Source organism: Mobula birostris, chromosome 29 (genome assembly GCF_030028105.1).
Source record: "Mobula birostris isolate sMobBir1 chromosome 29, sMobBir1.hap1, whole genome shotgun sequence".
Lineage (NCBI taxonomy): Eukaryota > Metazoa > Chordata > Chondrichthyes > Myliobatiformes > Myliobatidae > Mobula > Mobula birostris.
Window position 1 is genome coordinate 27,820,485 of NC_092398.1, and position 15,305 is coordinate 27,835,789.

General features: G+C 44.7%; 1 protein-coding gene across 10 annotated transcripts in view; it reads right to left on the reverse strand.

The window, feature by feature from the left end:
• Positions 1-15,305, reverse strand: part of huwe1 (HECT, UBA and WWE domain containing E3 ubiquitin protein ligase 1) — a 279,725-nt gene that overhangs the window by 201,556 nt on the left and 62,864 nt on the right. For 9 of the 10 annotated variants that reach the window (XM_072246465.1, XM_072246460.1, XM_072246463.1 and 6 more), the window contains exons 6-9: positions 10,177-10,239; positions 8,100-8,177; positions 3,783-3,833; positions 409-477 (exon numbers count right to left, since the gene is read on the reverse strand). In XM_072246465.1, coding sequence (XP_072102566.1) covers positions 409-477; positions 3,783-3,833; positions 8,100-8,177; positions 10,177-10,239 — 261 coding nt within the window. The remainder of the gene's footprint in view (positions 1-408; positions 478-3,782; positions 3,834-8,099; positions 8,178-10,176; positions 10,240-15,305) is intronic. The other variant, XM_072246462.1, reaches the window with a different exon arrangement.

Genomic DNA, 15,305 nt, shown 5'->3' on the forward strand with positions numbered 1-15,305 from the left:
ATTATTTACCTTGTGCCCTCTCACTGATATGGCTAAAATGGGGCAGCAATGCAGTAGAGTGGTTAGGCAGTTACAGCACCAGCAACTGAAGGTTCAAATCCCACAACTGTCAGTAAGGAGTTTGTATTTTCTTCCCTGTGACCATGTGAATTTCCTCCGGTTACCCCCCACATTCCAAAGATGTACGGGTTAAGAGGGGAATTGGTCACATGGGTGTAATAGGGCATGCTGTCTCTGTAAATAAATAAAATTAAACTAAGGTACCCACCCCATCATTCAGTTCTCTTTAGAAAGTATGCTATCAGATGCATCATGACTCAGTATAGCAACTGCTCTACCTGTGAGTGCAGGAAATTGCATTGTGTTGTGGACATAGCTCAGCACATCATCGAATCTTGGAACACTCACCTGCTTATCCTTTGGAATACTGTACATTTTGGTTAAAGACTCCATAATTTCAGACGGGCTTTCAGATATCTGCAAACAGGAAAGAAACCAACAATAAACAGGCCCCTTATCTTCCCGACACCAGACCCCACATCCTCAGTTCTCAAACAACCCAACGAAGTAGGACTGGTGGTCCATAGCATTGTCAGTGATCCCTCCCATCCGTTCCACAATCTCTTTGCCCTCCTACGATCAGGCAGGATGTACCGTAGCATCAGGACAAGAATGTTAGGATGGGAAGCTGCTTCTTCGTGGTGAGACTACTGAACTCCCTGCCACCATCCAGGTCCAACTATTTATGAAGTGCCAGCAGTGTTATAACTGTTTACTTTTTTACTTGGGCCACAAATGGACATTATGTTAAATCTTCTGGAATAAATTCTATTATTTGTAAATTTACTATTACTTTATGTATTATGTAGAAGTTATATGCATGGCTTAGTGGCATACATGCATATGGCTGATTGACAATAAACAAACAGGAACAAGTCAACAGGAGATTGACTTTGAAAGGTGACCACAGACCAGTGCTCGGATGGGTTGACATGGTGCCTCAACATTTAAAACTTAACAATCAAGAATCCTTCCCATTTTCTCTTCAGGTACCCCCACCAGGCAGGAGGAATAGAACAGCTTGAAAAGACAGATGTGCAAGATTAATGATGCCACAACTTATCTTTTTTTTATTCTAACATCAGGATCTCCCTCATCCCAGCTCAGGAAAGTGTAGGAGGTGGACTGATTGAGAGAGTTGTCCGTAGCGTATGTACAAGAGAAGATTACCTTTCCTGTTCCTGTGTTCTTCGAAAGGAAGGAAACCGGTGGGAGATCTAACTGGGGTGTGAGAGCATGAAGGGACCCAATTATCTGGGAGGAGGGACTGAAGTTTACTGGCAGAAAGATTAAATGAAAGTCATAATGAAGATGCATAGAATCCATGAAGATTTGGCAGACTGGGTTCAACATTGGCGTGGCCATAGAAGGCAGAGGGTAGTGACTGGGCGTTATTCTGACCAGATGTCTGTGACCAATGATGTTCCACAGGGATCAATACTGTGACATCTGTTGCACATGTTCACCATCATTATTATGTGCCATGTCGAATGACGTAGGCAATCTTGGGTCTAATGACTATGATTGTTCTTGGCAATTTTTTCTGCCAAAGTGGCTTACCATTGGCTTCTTCTGGGCAGTGTCTTTATAAGACAGGTGACCCCAACCATTATCAGTACTCTTCAAAATTGTCTGCCTGGCATCAGTGGTCGTATAACCAGGACTTGTTATATACACCGGCTGTCTTGGTAGAGACTTATCTCCGCCCTGCCACCCATTTATTTAAAGTTACAAAAATGTGGGAGGGCTGAGTAACAACACTGTGAGTAAAAATTTATGTTTTTTCTTGAGAATGCTGTTTATTTAATGCTATGTGCCTGTGATACTGCTGCTGCAAGTATTTTTTTCGTTGCAGCTGTGCATACATGTATTTGTGCACCATGACAAAACTGACTTTGTCAAAGCACATAGATCAGTCATAGAACTTGGCAAAGAAATAGCAGATGGGGTTTTAGTCTGGTAAGTGAAGTGCAGGACTTTGGGATGTCAAATATAAATGGGGATGGCAAAGTAAAGGCAAGACCCTTAGGTGTATCGATGTACAGAGGGATCTTGGGATGAGAGCACTGACCTCCCTAGGGATGACAATACAAGTAGATAGGGTAGTATTTGCCACGTATGGTAGGTGTGCTTTAATCAGTCAGTGCACTGAGCACAGGAAGTCATGTTGCAGCTCCGAAACACCTTGGTTTAGCCACATTTGCAGTTCTAGTCATCCCATTACAGGAAGGATGTAGAGGCTTTGCAGAGGGTGCAGACACGATTCACTAGGATGCTGCCTGGAATAAAATGTAAGAGCTGGAAAGGAATGGTTGGACAAACTCTGTTCAATTTCTGAGGAAAGACTTCTCATACAATCCTGAATCACATACAGAGGGTTGGGTGGCAAGAGGGAGATTGGTCTCTACCAAAGGAGGGAGATCAGCGAGCCAGCAGGTCACCCTTGGGCAAGGTGTAACCCCTGCTTAGCCCCTTCTCCCTGTTCAGGATCACTTGAAACCATGGGAGCAGGTGCTGAATGGCTGTATGAGCAGCTGGTGCATATCACAAGTCCTGGTTAAGCGACCACTGACACCAGGAAGACAATCTCTGAAGAGTATCGATAATGGCTAAGGTTACCCATCCCAGAAGGTGGCAATGGCAACCCACTTCCATTGAAAAATTTGCCTAGAACAACCATGGTCACCATGATCGCCAACATCATAGGACGTGACACAATGATAACAATGATGAATAATGGTTTTAAAGAGAGAGGGGAATTTTTATAGGAAATATGTGGAGTGGCCTAGAACACGCTGCAAAGGAAGGTACCATACCTATGATAGTGGCATTTTAGACCCACTTAAACAGACACATGAACAGGAGGGCACTGGAGGGATATGGATGCTCTGCAGGCAGATGCAATCACTTTCATTTGGCATTGTGCTTGGCACAGAGATCGTGGGCTGTGAGCCCAGCTCCTGTGTTTTACTGCTTGGTGCTTCAAGCAACAGGGAAAAATATACTTAATGGGCAGGAGTGTAAAACATCCTGCCTGACAGTACGAAGGAGACAGAAACCTTCACGTGGAAAACTGATCAAGATGGGCACTTCAGGCATGGACCTTCAGACCTTTGACCAAGAGTCAGAAATAACCAACTCCAAACTCTAGTATTGGAGAGAGTCCAGAGGAGGTTCACGAAAACGATTCACAGAATGAAAGAGTTAGTTAAGAAGAGTGTCTGAAGGCTCTGGGCCTGCACTTGCTGTAAGAATGAGGGGCAATCTCATTGAAACCTACTGAATATCTTAAGGCTTCAATAGAGTGGACATGGGGAGAATGTTTCCTATAATGCGGGCGTTTAGGACCAAAGAGCGTATCCTCAGAATACAACAGAGAGGAGGGGGAATTTCTTTAGCCAAAGGTTGGTGAAATTGTGGAATTCATTGCCACAGGAATTCTGGCCTGGTTCTGCTCAGATGGTCTATGGTCTTATGGCAAGCTCAGCGCAAGATCAATTTCTGGCTGGCCTGAGCCATACGGCTTCCTCCTCCTACATTGCAAATAAATTCCTTCCATTCAGTGTCAGTTGGCTGACGAAGGGGAGGAGTAAGGGGCAATAAAAGAATACGTTGATGCAGTAATTTCCTTTCTTTCAACTTACACACAGAGCACTGCTTTTGAATTTAAAGCCACGTTTCCCCACATCAGTCCCACAATGAAAGAAGAAGGAAGCACTCACCTTATCTAACTGCTCTATGTGAATGTAATGTAGTGTGTTGTTTGTCGTGACCTGCAACAGAGAAAGATAGAGACTGGGGGTCAGCACGAGTGGAAACGCAACCTGAAGCCCGCCCCACCACACAGCGTTACCGACTCTTGGCACAGAGAGAAATCATGGATAACCGGCAGTGGATAGCAAGGCAGGACAGCACTTATACAACACAATTCCAACCTCAATAACACAAAGATTGCACTACACTGATTGGGTACAATCAAAGTGATTGGGAAAGATCTATTTTGCAACATGCTTACCCACAGGGGAGCCTTCACAGATTCTATTTGCTGGGCTCTTTCTCACAGATTAATTCAAAGTAAACTTACTATCAAAGTACATAAACGTCATCATATACAATCCTGAGATTCATTTTCTTGCAGGCATACTCAGTAAATCCATAATAGAATAATATCTATAACAGAATCAATGAAAGACCCCCAACTTCAGCAGTCAACTAGTGTGCAAAAAACAACAAACTGTGCAAGTACAAACAGAGAAAAGTAATAACAACAACAACAAATAAATAAATATTGAGAACCTGAGTTGAAGAGACCTAGATAGTGAGCCCAGAGGTTGTGGGAACAGTTCAGTGATGGGGCAAGTGAAATTATCCCCTCTGGTTCAAGAACCTGATGGTTGAGGGGTACTAACTGTTCCTGAACCTGGTCATGTGTGGGTCTCAAGACAGCAGGTGTTATCCCTGAATTGCTGGAGGAACTCAGCAAGGCAGGCAGCATCTATGGAGGGGAATAACAGTTGATGTTTCAGGCAGCATCGATGGAGGGGAATAAACAGTCAACGTTTCAGGCCAAAAACCTTCATCAACAATCCTGATGAAGGGTCTCAGCCCAAAACGTTGGCTCTTTATTTCTCTCCACAGATATTAACTGACCTGTTGAATTCCTCCAGATTTCCAGCACCTGCAGCATCTCGAGTTTAAGAGGAGTTTCTCACCGCCTTTCCTGATACAAATTCATCATTCATTGTTACTGGTGGGAGTTTGTTATGAACAAGCTGGTGGCTACAATCCCCACATATCTCCACTGCACAGGCTCCCAATCTCAGTGATGTAATTAAGCCACTCCCTCTTGACCTTAAAATGGAAATGCAGAGACTTTTCTCTGCGGGGGTGGGGTGGTGGGGTCTCACTATTCTAAAGGGTGTAACAAACGCACATGTATTAGAGAGCACAAGCTGCACAATTAGTAGCGGCCTCACAGTTCCAAAGACGCGGGGGGGAGGGGAATGGTGTAAATGCAGGGGAAGATAAAATGGAGGTCAGCACGGATTAATTGGACTGAAGGGTCTGTTTGTAATGTAAAAGTTGATTGAGGTGTACAAGATGATAAAGGCATAGCCGGTGCTATAAGGCTCTAGATTCTATCAGAATCTGGTTTATTATCAATGACATAGGTCATGAAATTTGTTTTGTGGCAGTGGCAAGACAAAATATACTATAAATTATGAGAAATATATAAAATATTTATAAAAAATTAAATAAGTAGTGCAAAAATGAGAGCAAACATTTTGAAGTAGTGCTCATAGCTTCATTGTCCATTCAGAATCTGATGGCAGAGGGGAAGCTGTCCCTAAAACTGTGAGTGTGTTCTATGTTCTGTAATTTCACCTTGCTGGCCAAACTCCATAACAGAGACGAAGCTTGAAATTACAAACTGCCCGTCTGTAACACGTCTTCATAGCACCACCTCGACCTATCAGAGTTCTTCCATCAACTCAGCATTCCACACCGCATCCCCCTCCAGGTATCACCCCACTAGCCTGGAGGGCTTAGACCACAGGTTCGCAACTGTTTTTATGCTATGGACCGGTGCCAATAACCGAGCGGTCCATGGACCCCACGTTGGAAACCCCTGGTTTAGACTATACTGGGGTGTACATCGAGGACCACAGTCACTTTGAGAATTCTACACAGTGATTTACTAAAACATTAGGCTTAAATGACTTTAAATCCATTTCTTAACCGCAAGTTATTTTCTGACCATCTGGACCAAAATATAATCAAAATTCAGTTGCCGCTTTACAGGGTACCATCTGTTCCTAATAAAGTGGCCATTGATTTATGTTGGTGGTCTTCTGGGGCTGTTGCCCACCCATTTCAAGGTTCAACGTGTTATGTGTTCAGAGATGCTCGTCTGCACACCACTGTTACAACACATGGTTATCTGTCACCTTCCTGTCAGCTTAAATCAGTCTGGCTATTCTCCTCTGACCTCTCTCATTAACAAAGTGTTTCTGCCCACAGAACTGCCGCTCACTGGATGATTGTTACCAGTATTTCTTTTTCACACTATCCTCTGTAAACTCCAGAGATTGCTGTGCGCAAAACTCCCAGATCAGTAGTTTTTGAGATACTCAAACCACACCATCTGGCACCGACAATCATTCCACGGTCAAAGTCGTGACTTAGATCTCATTTCTTCGCCATTCTAATGTTTGACCTGAGCAACAACTGAAACTCTTGACCATGTCTGCGTGCATATATGCGTTGAGTTGCTGCATGATTGGCTGATTAGGTATTTGCAAACAAGTATAAAGGTGTGCCTAACAAAGTGGCCACTGAGTGTACAAAACCAAAATATTTTTTACTTTAGAGAAAGGAGTGAAATTATCTCCTTTAATGCTACCTTCCAGAGTTAGAATTGGGACAGTCAGGGAGTCTTCCCAATCAGATGCTGGAGGGCTATGAACGTTGGGCTCAGGACTAATCCATTACTGAGCAGGCTACTATATGGAACCACAGATGGGGTACACATTAGCACTGATCTACTGGAGTGACAGATTGGGGCTCAAAGCACTGCATGCTGCCCCCCGCCCCATTAAGGATGGCATCGCAGCCAAGTTCAAACGTGCGCTCACACAACACCGCACAGTGTTCAATCAACCACCTGATGGAGTCATTCTCCTGCAGCTGAGGTTGGCAAGCTAACAGTGCCTTGCCCTTTTCGGCTTTGAAAGTACTCACACACTTTTCATCGGAGAAAACCACAATCCCCCAAAATACAAGGTTTGCTGTGCTATGGCTGGGTGGGGTGGTGGCTAGCATAACGCTATTACAGCACCAGTGACCTGGGTTCAATTCCCACCACTGGCTGAAAGGTGTTTGTATGTTTTCCCCATGAACACATGGGTTTCCTCTGGGTGCTCCGGTTTCCTCCCACAGTCCAAAGACTTACAGGTTAGTATGTAATTAGTCACATGGGTGCAATTGGGCAGCATGGACTCGGTGGGTAGGACCGTCCTGTTATTGTGCTGCATATATGAATAAAAGGAACATTAAAAATACAGGCCATACCATTAATAGCTCCACCTTTTCATCATGGCTTTTTTTTTAAAGCATTCCCATTTTCTCCTGCCATCTTCTCCCTGTAACCCTTAACCCCTTACCATTCAACAACCTATTGATCTCTTCCTTAAATAACTGCAATAACTTGGCCTCCACAGCAATGCATTCCAAAGCTGAAGAAGTTCCCTCATCTCTGTTCTAAAGGGCCGCCTCTTCATTCTGAGGCTGCATCCTCACATCCTAGACTCCCCTATGGACTGAAGCATCCTCCCCAGGGCCACATTACTCAGATTTACATGAGCCTCACCCACCAACCCGCACTTCGGAAGAGATAAAAGGCCATGCACAATGAAAGGCCTGGATAGCATGGACCTGGAGGTGGTGTTTCCTACAGTGGGAGAGACCAGGAGCAGAGGGCACAGTCTAATAATGTAAACATGTCTCTTCAGAACAGAAATCCGAAAGAATTTATTTAACCAGAGGGTGGTGAATCAATGGAATTTATTGCCCCAGCCAACTCTGCAGGTCAACTCAGTGGGTGTATTTAAAACAGAGGCTGGTAGCTTCTTGATTAGTAAGGACTTCAAAGGTTATGGGGAAATGGCAGGAAAATCAGGCTGTGAGGGATAACAAATCAGCCATAATTAAATGGCTGAACAGACACAATGGGCTGAATGGTCCAATTCTGCTGCTTTATGATTCAGAGGACTAGTCTGCTCTGGGTGAGGGAAATGGGAATTTTTTTTTAAATTACAGAGATCCCACACCACATGGTACGCCAGGGAAACACTTATCACCACCCACCTCCCTGCCGGCAGCTGAGCGCCCCCTCCACAGCAGTGACTGCGTCTCAAAAAGTCCTCCTCTGGCGCAGGATGCCACAGGTGCTACAGAAATGCAAGACCCCATTCTTGCCCTTAGAAGTTAAGGCCTGCTCAAATTCTCTGGGGATTTTCTTTTAAAAAAAGAAACCTCACCTTTTTGTCCAACTTCACCTCCGCACTTGGCTCTGCATAGAACTCAAAGTGTAGTGTTGTTGCACTAGGTGGGTATTTCTATATGGAAAAAAAAAGGACAAAAAAAGAGGGAATTTAATACTAATTTATGGCTTTACTGAGCTAATTTGAATTCTAAACATTTTTAAGTTAAACTGATGTTTAACGATGAAGCACCTTTGTATGAATGATCAAAGTCAGCCTCTCGCTAATGAAGGTAAAATGCCCAATCACACCTACCAACCACAGCTGGAAACTCCCAACCCAGGCTTCGTGCCCTTCCCTGAACACAAAACTGATCGACAACAAAACGCCAAGATCGGGTTGCCAATACCAGAGTAACACACACACACACAAAATGCTGGAGGAGCTAGGCAGGTCAAGCAGCATCTATGGAGAGGAACAGACTATCGACGTTTCAGACCAAGACCTTCCATCAGCACGGGAAGGTAGAAGCCAGAATAAGGAGCTTAGGGGGGTGGGTGGGAGAGAGCGACACCCGAGGGGAGTTTAGTAAGAAGCTGGGAGTGATGGGTGAATGCCACCTTCTGCAGCCCTTTACCTTTTCCACCTATTCCCTCCCAGCTTCTCACTTCTCCCCTCCCTACCCATCCACCATCCCCCTCACCTTATACTCCCACCTTCAAATTCTAGCTGCTGCACCCATCCTTTCCAGTCATGTAGAAGGGACTCAGCTTGAAACATTGACTCTTTATTCCCCTCCATAGATGCCCTCTGACCTGCAGAGTTCCCGCAGCATTTTGTATGTTTCTCTGGATTTCCAGTATGTTCAGAATAACTTATTTATTGAGCACTTTTCACGCAGACAATGTAGATCAAAGTACATTGCAATGGGATAAAAATACACATATGAAAATAAAATACGCAGATACTCTTCTCTGCTGGAAGTCGTGGGGGGGGGGAGGGCAAGAGACAGGACAGAGATCGATCACATTTGCAAATATTTGACACTGCAGTTTCAGAGGCAGACTGTACAAGTAAGTGGGAGCGTCCACACAGCACATCTTGATGCATCGGGTCTCGTTTCTAAGGCTCCATTTCATCATCACTGCTGTCCTGAAGGAGCAATACATCACCAAAACTGGAACGTTTTCAAACCGACACTGTAAATGCAATCAATATTCTTTCCACAGACTGGTAAAGGACCCTCTGATGTGCAATGGCTGTGAAGATTGGGGCATAAAGTTGACAACCAACTGGGATAGAAAAGATTACAGAAGTTGGAGCTGCCTGGCAATGAGTTCAGCTGAGGTCAGACTATGGGAGATTGAACGGCTCACCTATCCATGCAAACCACACTGGTTGCTCTCCAATTCACACTCCAACTAGGTCCCCGCCTCTGCTGGTGGTGGTCGGAAGCCAACGGGGGTGCGGGGGGACATGCCTTCTGACCAAATGCTCATATTTGAGAATATCTGTCACCTGTTTGCAACAGTGCAGTTTTCAGGCTTGTGCACTGGGATGGGGACGGGGTGATGGGAAAGCAGCGAAAAACTATTCAATTATTGCTTGGATGGGAGGAGGACAAGGGGTGATTCCATCTTCACCGAGAACACCCGAGTGAACAGAGGGAGCGAGTAGTGTGTTCGGTTAGGGTAGTAGGGGGTTGCTGCAGCACACACTCAATATTCAGCCTGCACTTAAAATTGAAATTAGCTCTGACCTCAAGAGGCTTTCATTGGATAACAGTTTGCAATATAACAGAAGCTAATCATGGATTTTGGGAGAGCAATCTCCTATGAATTGTGGTATGCACTCCACCCGACCGCTGCTAGCCATGAAACACAGGGATGGATGAGCTATGCCCAGTCTCTGTATCTAGTAGAGAGTTGGGAAGATCTGTGCCTCACCTGGAACAAACACAGAAGTGGCCCAAGAGAAAATCCTAGTGCCCTGCCGTTCAGCCATTGCGAAGGAGGCATCAACCATGAGGTGTAACAGCACCTCAATGTTCAGCCTACTTTAATTCATTTTAATTTGTTCAGTAGCACAAAGCAGCAAACAAAACAGAGTCAGATTTGACACTAAAGCCACTTACCGACATCTGCAGGTCACGGCAGCATTCTGCAAGTCCAAAACCATTCTCCTTGCCACCCCAACTCTGTTGAAACAAAGAATTAACATTCATTTTCATGCAAATTCAAAGTAAAATCTTGGTCCCCAGGGACTTGTCCAGTGACCAGCTGATGCAAAGAATACCAGCAACAGACAGCCCTGGTCCAGTCACGTTGACACCACAGTTGAGAAAAGCACACCACCACCTCAACTTCCTCAGGAGGCTAAAGAAATTCAGTACGTCCCCATTGAACTAACTAATTTTTAATCAAAGCACCACAGAAAGCATGCTGTCTGGATGCATCATGGCTGGGTATGGTAACTGTTCGGCCCCTGGACACACCTGAGCACATAACAGGAACCAGCCTCCCCCTCCATGGACTGTCTACACCTGTCGCTGTCTCAGTAAAGCAGCCAATGTAATCAAAGACCCCACCCACCCAGGACATTCTCACTCCTCCCATCAAGTAGATACAAAAGCCTGAGAGCACGTACCACAAGGCTCAAGAACAGCTATGCTCCTTCTGTTATAAGACTCTGTGGTATAAAATGGACTTTAACATCCCAATCTAACGCTTTACAGCTTTGCACCTTATTGTCTGCTTGCCCTGCACTCTAGAACACAGAACAGTACAGCACAGGAACAGGCTCTTCAGCCCTCAATATTATGCCGAATTAGCTAACAAGTAAATCAAACACTCCAAAGATGAATCCATACTACCTACCCTATGTCTGTATCCCTCCACCTTCTTTACACTGCCTATCTAAACATCTCTTTAAAACCTCTAATATATTTGCCTCTACCACCATACCAGGCAGCACATTCCAGAATCCAACATTCTTGTGTAAAAACCTTACCCCTTTCAACCTATCCCCTCTCTCACTTTCACTGCATCCCCTGATATCAGACATTTCTACCCTAGGAAACTTGCTCCTTGTCTACTCTATCTACGCCTCTAATAATCTTATAAACCTCTATCAGATCACCTCTCAGCCTCCAGCACTCCAGTGAAAACCACACAAGTTTATCCAACCTCCCGTGATAGCACACACTTTCTTAAACCAGGCAGCAGCCTGGTAAGCCTCTTCGGCACCCTCTCCAAAGCCTCAACATCCTTCCTAAAGTGGGGCGGCAGTACTCTAGATCTGTAACTGTAACATTTAATTCTGATATTGTTTCTTTTATATTACTTCAATGTACCCTTGTAATAAAACGATCTGTGGGAGGTTATGCAAGACAAGTTCTTCCACTGTACCTTGGCACATGTAACAATAGTAGACTAATTTATCAATTTAAAATACACCAAATCAATGGACGATGGGTGACCTCAATGTTTTGACTGAATGATTGATTGATTGATTGTCCAACAAACCAATACCAAGGGGCTCAGAGATGTTGAAAAAAAATAATTGATTAAATAAATGGAGAACATAAAAACCTGGCATAAATCTGGTCACCATAAAACTGCCAAGTTGTCATGAACACACAGCTGGCTCACGGTATGAATTTCATCTTTATCTAGAGGCCCGGTTCCACTAAGTGGTAGACTCTTATGAAATAGCCTTACAAGATACTCTGTTACACATGGAGTGTTTGACGTCTCTGGGCCTGTACTCACTGGAGTTAAGAAGAATGGTGGGGGGGTGGGGGGGAGAGAGAGAGAGAGAAAGGAGGGGTCTCATTGAAACCTATTGAATATCGAAAGGCCCAGATAACCGGTGCACCAATTGTAAATTGGAGAGCTACGACAGAGTAGGCGACACACAGGTCCGGGAGAAAAGCTTAAAAGGGAGCGGATCACAGGAATTCAGTTATAACTGGCGCACCAATCATGTGTTGGATAGCAGGGAAGGTTCCAGCATAAAAAGGAGACTCTGCCTCGCACAGCAGTCATCAAAGGAGCGGGCATCGTTGGAGTAGTCTGTTTCGAAGTGGTAGGGCTTTGGCTCATTCGGGCTTCGGCGAGGTAAGTGGGTAAGTGGTCTGCGTTTTTCCTTGCAATTTTTAAGGAATAGCAGGCATGTCTGTAGGGTTAGTCCTTTGCTCTGGGTGTCAGGTGTGGGAATCCTCGGAATCTTCCAGTCTCCCAGATAGCCACATCTGCGCCCGGTGTACCGTGATGTACACCTGGTGTACCTGTGAGGCCATGTTAGGGATCTGGAGCTGCAGCTTGATGACCTACAGCTTATTAGGGAAAGTGAGAAGGAGATAGATAGGAGTTACAGGGAACATGAGCAGAAACTACAGGGTCACCCCAAGGATGAAGGAGTGAGATAAGTGGGTGACTGTCAGGGAAGTGAAAGGAAGAGCTCAGATAGTAGACAGCACCACTGTGCTCATCCCCCCTCAGTAATCGTTATGGGGGGGGGGGGTGACCTGTGACCTGACAGAGGACGACCACAGCATCGGGTCTCTGGCACTGAGCCTGGTTCCAGGTGCAGAAGGGAAAGAGGAAATGAGGAATGTGGTAGTCATAGGGGATCCCATAGTGAGGGGATCTGACAGGAGGTTCTGTCAGCCTGATAGAGATACCCGCATGGTGTACTGCCTCCCAAGTGCCAGGGTACAGGATGTCTCAGATTGGGTGCAGAGTATTCCGAAGGGAGAGGGTGAACAGCCAGAAATCCTGGTACATGTTGGTACCAGTGACATTGGTAGAAAAAGGGAGGAGGACCTGAAGAGAGGATTCAGGGAGTTGGGCAGGAAGCTGAAAAGCAGGACCTCCAGGGTAGTAATCTCGGGATTGCTGGCTGTGCCACTTGCTAACAAGCACAAGAATAGCATCATCAGGCATATTAATGCATGACTTGAGAGACTGGTGTGCAGGGCAGGGCTTTAGATTCCTGCATCATTAGGGCCTCTTGTAGGAGAGGTCCAGCCTGTACAAAAAGGATGGGTTACACCTGAACCCAAAGAGGTCCAATACCCTAGCAGGCAGGTTTAGTAGAGCTGTTAGGGAGGGTTTAAACTAATTTGGCAGGGGGCTGGGAGCCGGAGTGATAGAGCTGAGAAAGGAGAAAATAGATAAAAATCAAAGATAGCATGCAACAGAGATCATAGAAAGGACAAGCAGGAGATGAGACATAATCACAGCCAGTGGGATGAGTTACAGGGCAATAGAGGCGTGGTGCAGTTAAAACATAACAAATACTGGACTGAAAGTGCTGTATTTTAATGCACACAGCATAAGAAATATTATTAAATCATTAGAAAGGGATGACATAGGATTAGAAGGTGTAGAGTCTCTATGGGTTGGATTCAGAAATGGCAAGGGTAAAAGGACCCTAATGGCAGTTATTTTCAGGCCTCCAAACAACAGCCAGGATATGGATTACAAATTACAGCAGGAGACAGAAAAGGCATGTCAGAAGGGCAATGTCATGATAATCGTCAGGGATTTTAACATGAAAGTGGATTGGGAAAACCAGGTCAGTACTGGACCTCAAGAAAGATAATTTATAGCACGTGTAAGAACAGCTTGTTGTTCAGCCCACTAGGGGAGCAGTTGAGTTGGATTAGGTGTTGTGCAATGATCGGAGGTGATAAGAGAGCTTAAGGTTAAGGAATCCTTGGGGAACAGTGATCACAATATGATTAAGTTCACTTTGAAATTGGAGAAGGAGAAACTAAAATCCAATGTGTCGGTATTTCAGTGGAATACAGGAAATTACAATGGCGTGAGAGGGGAACTAGCCAAAGTTGACTAAAAAGGGACACCAGCAGGAAGGACAGCAGAGCAGCAATGGCTGGAGTTTCTGTGAAAAATGAGGGAACTGCATGATAGATATATAGATATAGATAGATAGATATATTCCAAATAAGAAGAAATTTTCCAATGGAAGAAGTTCACTACCGTGGCTGACAAGTGAAGTCAGAGCCACAGTGAAAGCAAAAGAGAGGGCATACAAGGAAGCTAAAGCTAGTGGGATGATAAACGATTGGGAATTTTTTTTTAAAACTTGCAGAAGGAAGCTAAGGAGGTCATTAGGAAGGAAAAGATGAATTATGAAAAGCTGGCGACTAATATCAAAGAAGATACTAAAAGCTTTTCTAAGTATATAAAGGGTAAAACAGAGTCGAGGATAGATATAGGACCAATAGAAAATGATACTGGAGATATTATATTGAGAGATTCAGAAATGGCTGAGGAACTGAATACGTATTTTGCACCAGTCTTCACAGTGGGAGACATCTACAGTACACTGGACATTCAGAGTGTACGTCAATGATTTGGACTATGGAGTTAATGAATTTGATTTGTCGATGAAACAAAGATAGGTGGAGGAGCAGGTAGTGTTGATGAAACAGAAAGCTACAGAGAAACTTAAGATAGTTGAGGGGAATGGGCAAAAAATGGGTAAATGAGATACAATATTGGAAAGTGTATGGTCATGCACTTTGGTGGAAGAAATAAATGGGCAGACTATCATTTAGAATGGGAGAGAATTCAAAATGCAGAGATGCAAAGGGACTTGAGAGTCCTCGTGCAGGATACCCTAAAGGTTAACCTCCAGGTTGAGTCGGTGGTGAAGAAGGCAAATGCAATGTTGGCATTCAGTTCTAGGGGTACAGAATACAAGAGCAGGGATGCGATGTTGATGTTCTATAAGGCACGCGTGAGACCACACTTGGAATACTGTGTGCGGTTTTGGACTCCTTATTTTACACTAACGTTGGAGAGGGTTCAGATAAGATTCACGAGAATGATTCCAGGAATGAAAACAGCTCTTGGGCTACATTCCCTGGAGTTCAGGAGAATAAGGGGAGATCTCACAGAAACATTCCAAATGTTAAAAGGCCTGAACAGATTAGATATGGCAGTTATTTCCCATGGTAGAGGAGTCTTGGACAAGAAAGCATGACTTCAGGATTGAAGGACATACGTTTACAACAGAGATGCAGAGAAATTACTTAGTCAGAGGATGGCAAAATCTGTGGAATTTGTTGCCACGATAGGCTGTGGAGGCCAAGTCATTGGGTGCATTTAGGGCAGAGATAGATAGGTTCTTGATTACCCAGGGCATCAATGGATATGGGGAGAAGGGAAGGGGATTGGGGATGACTGGAAGAATTGGATCAGCCCCATGACTGAATGGCAGAGCAAACTCGAT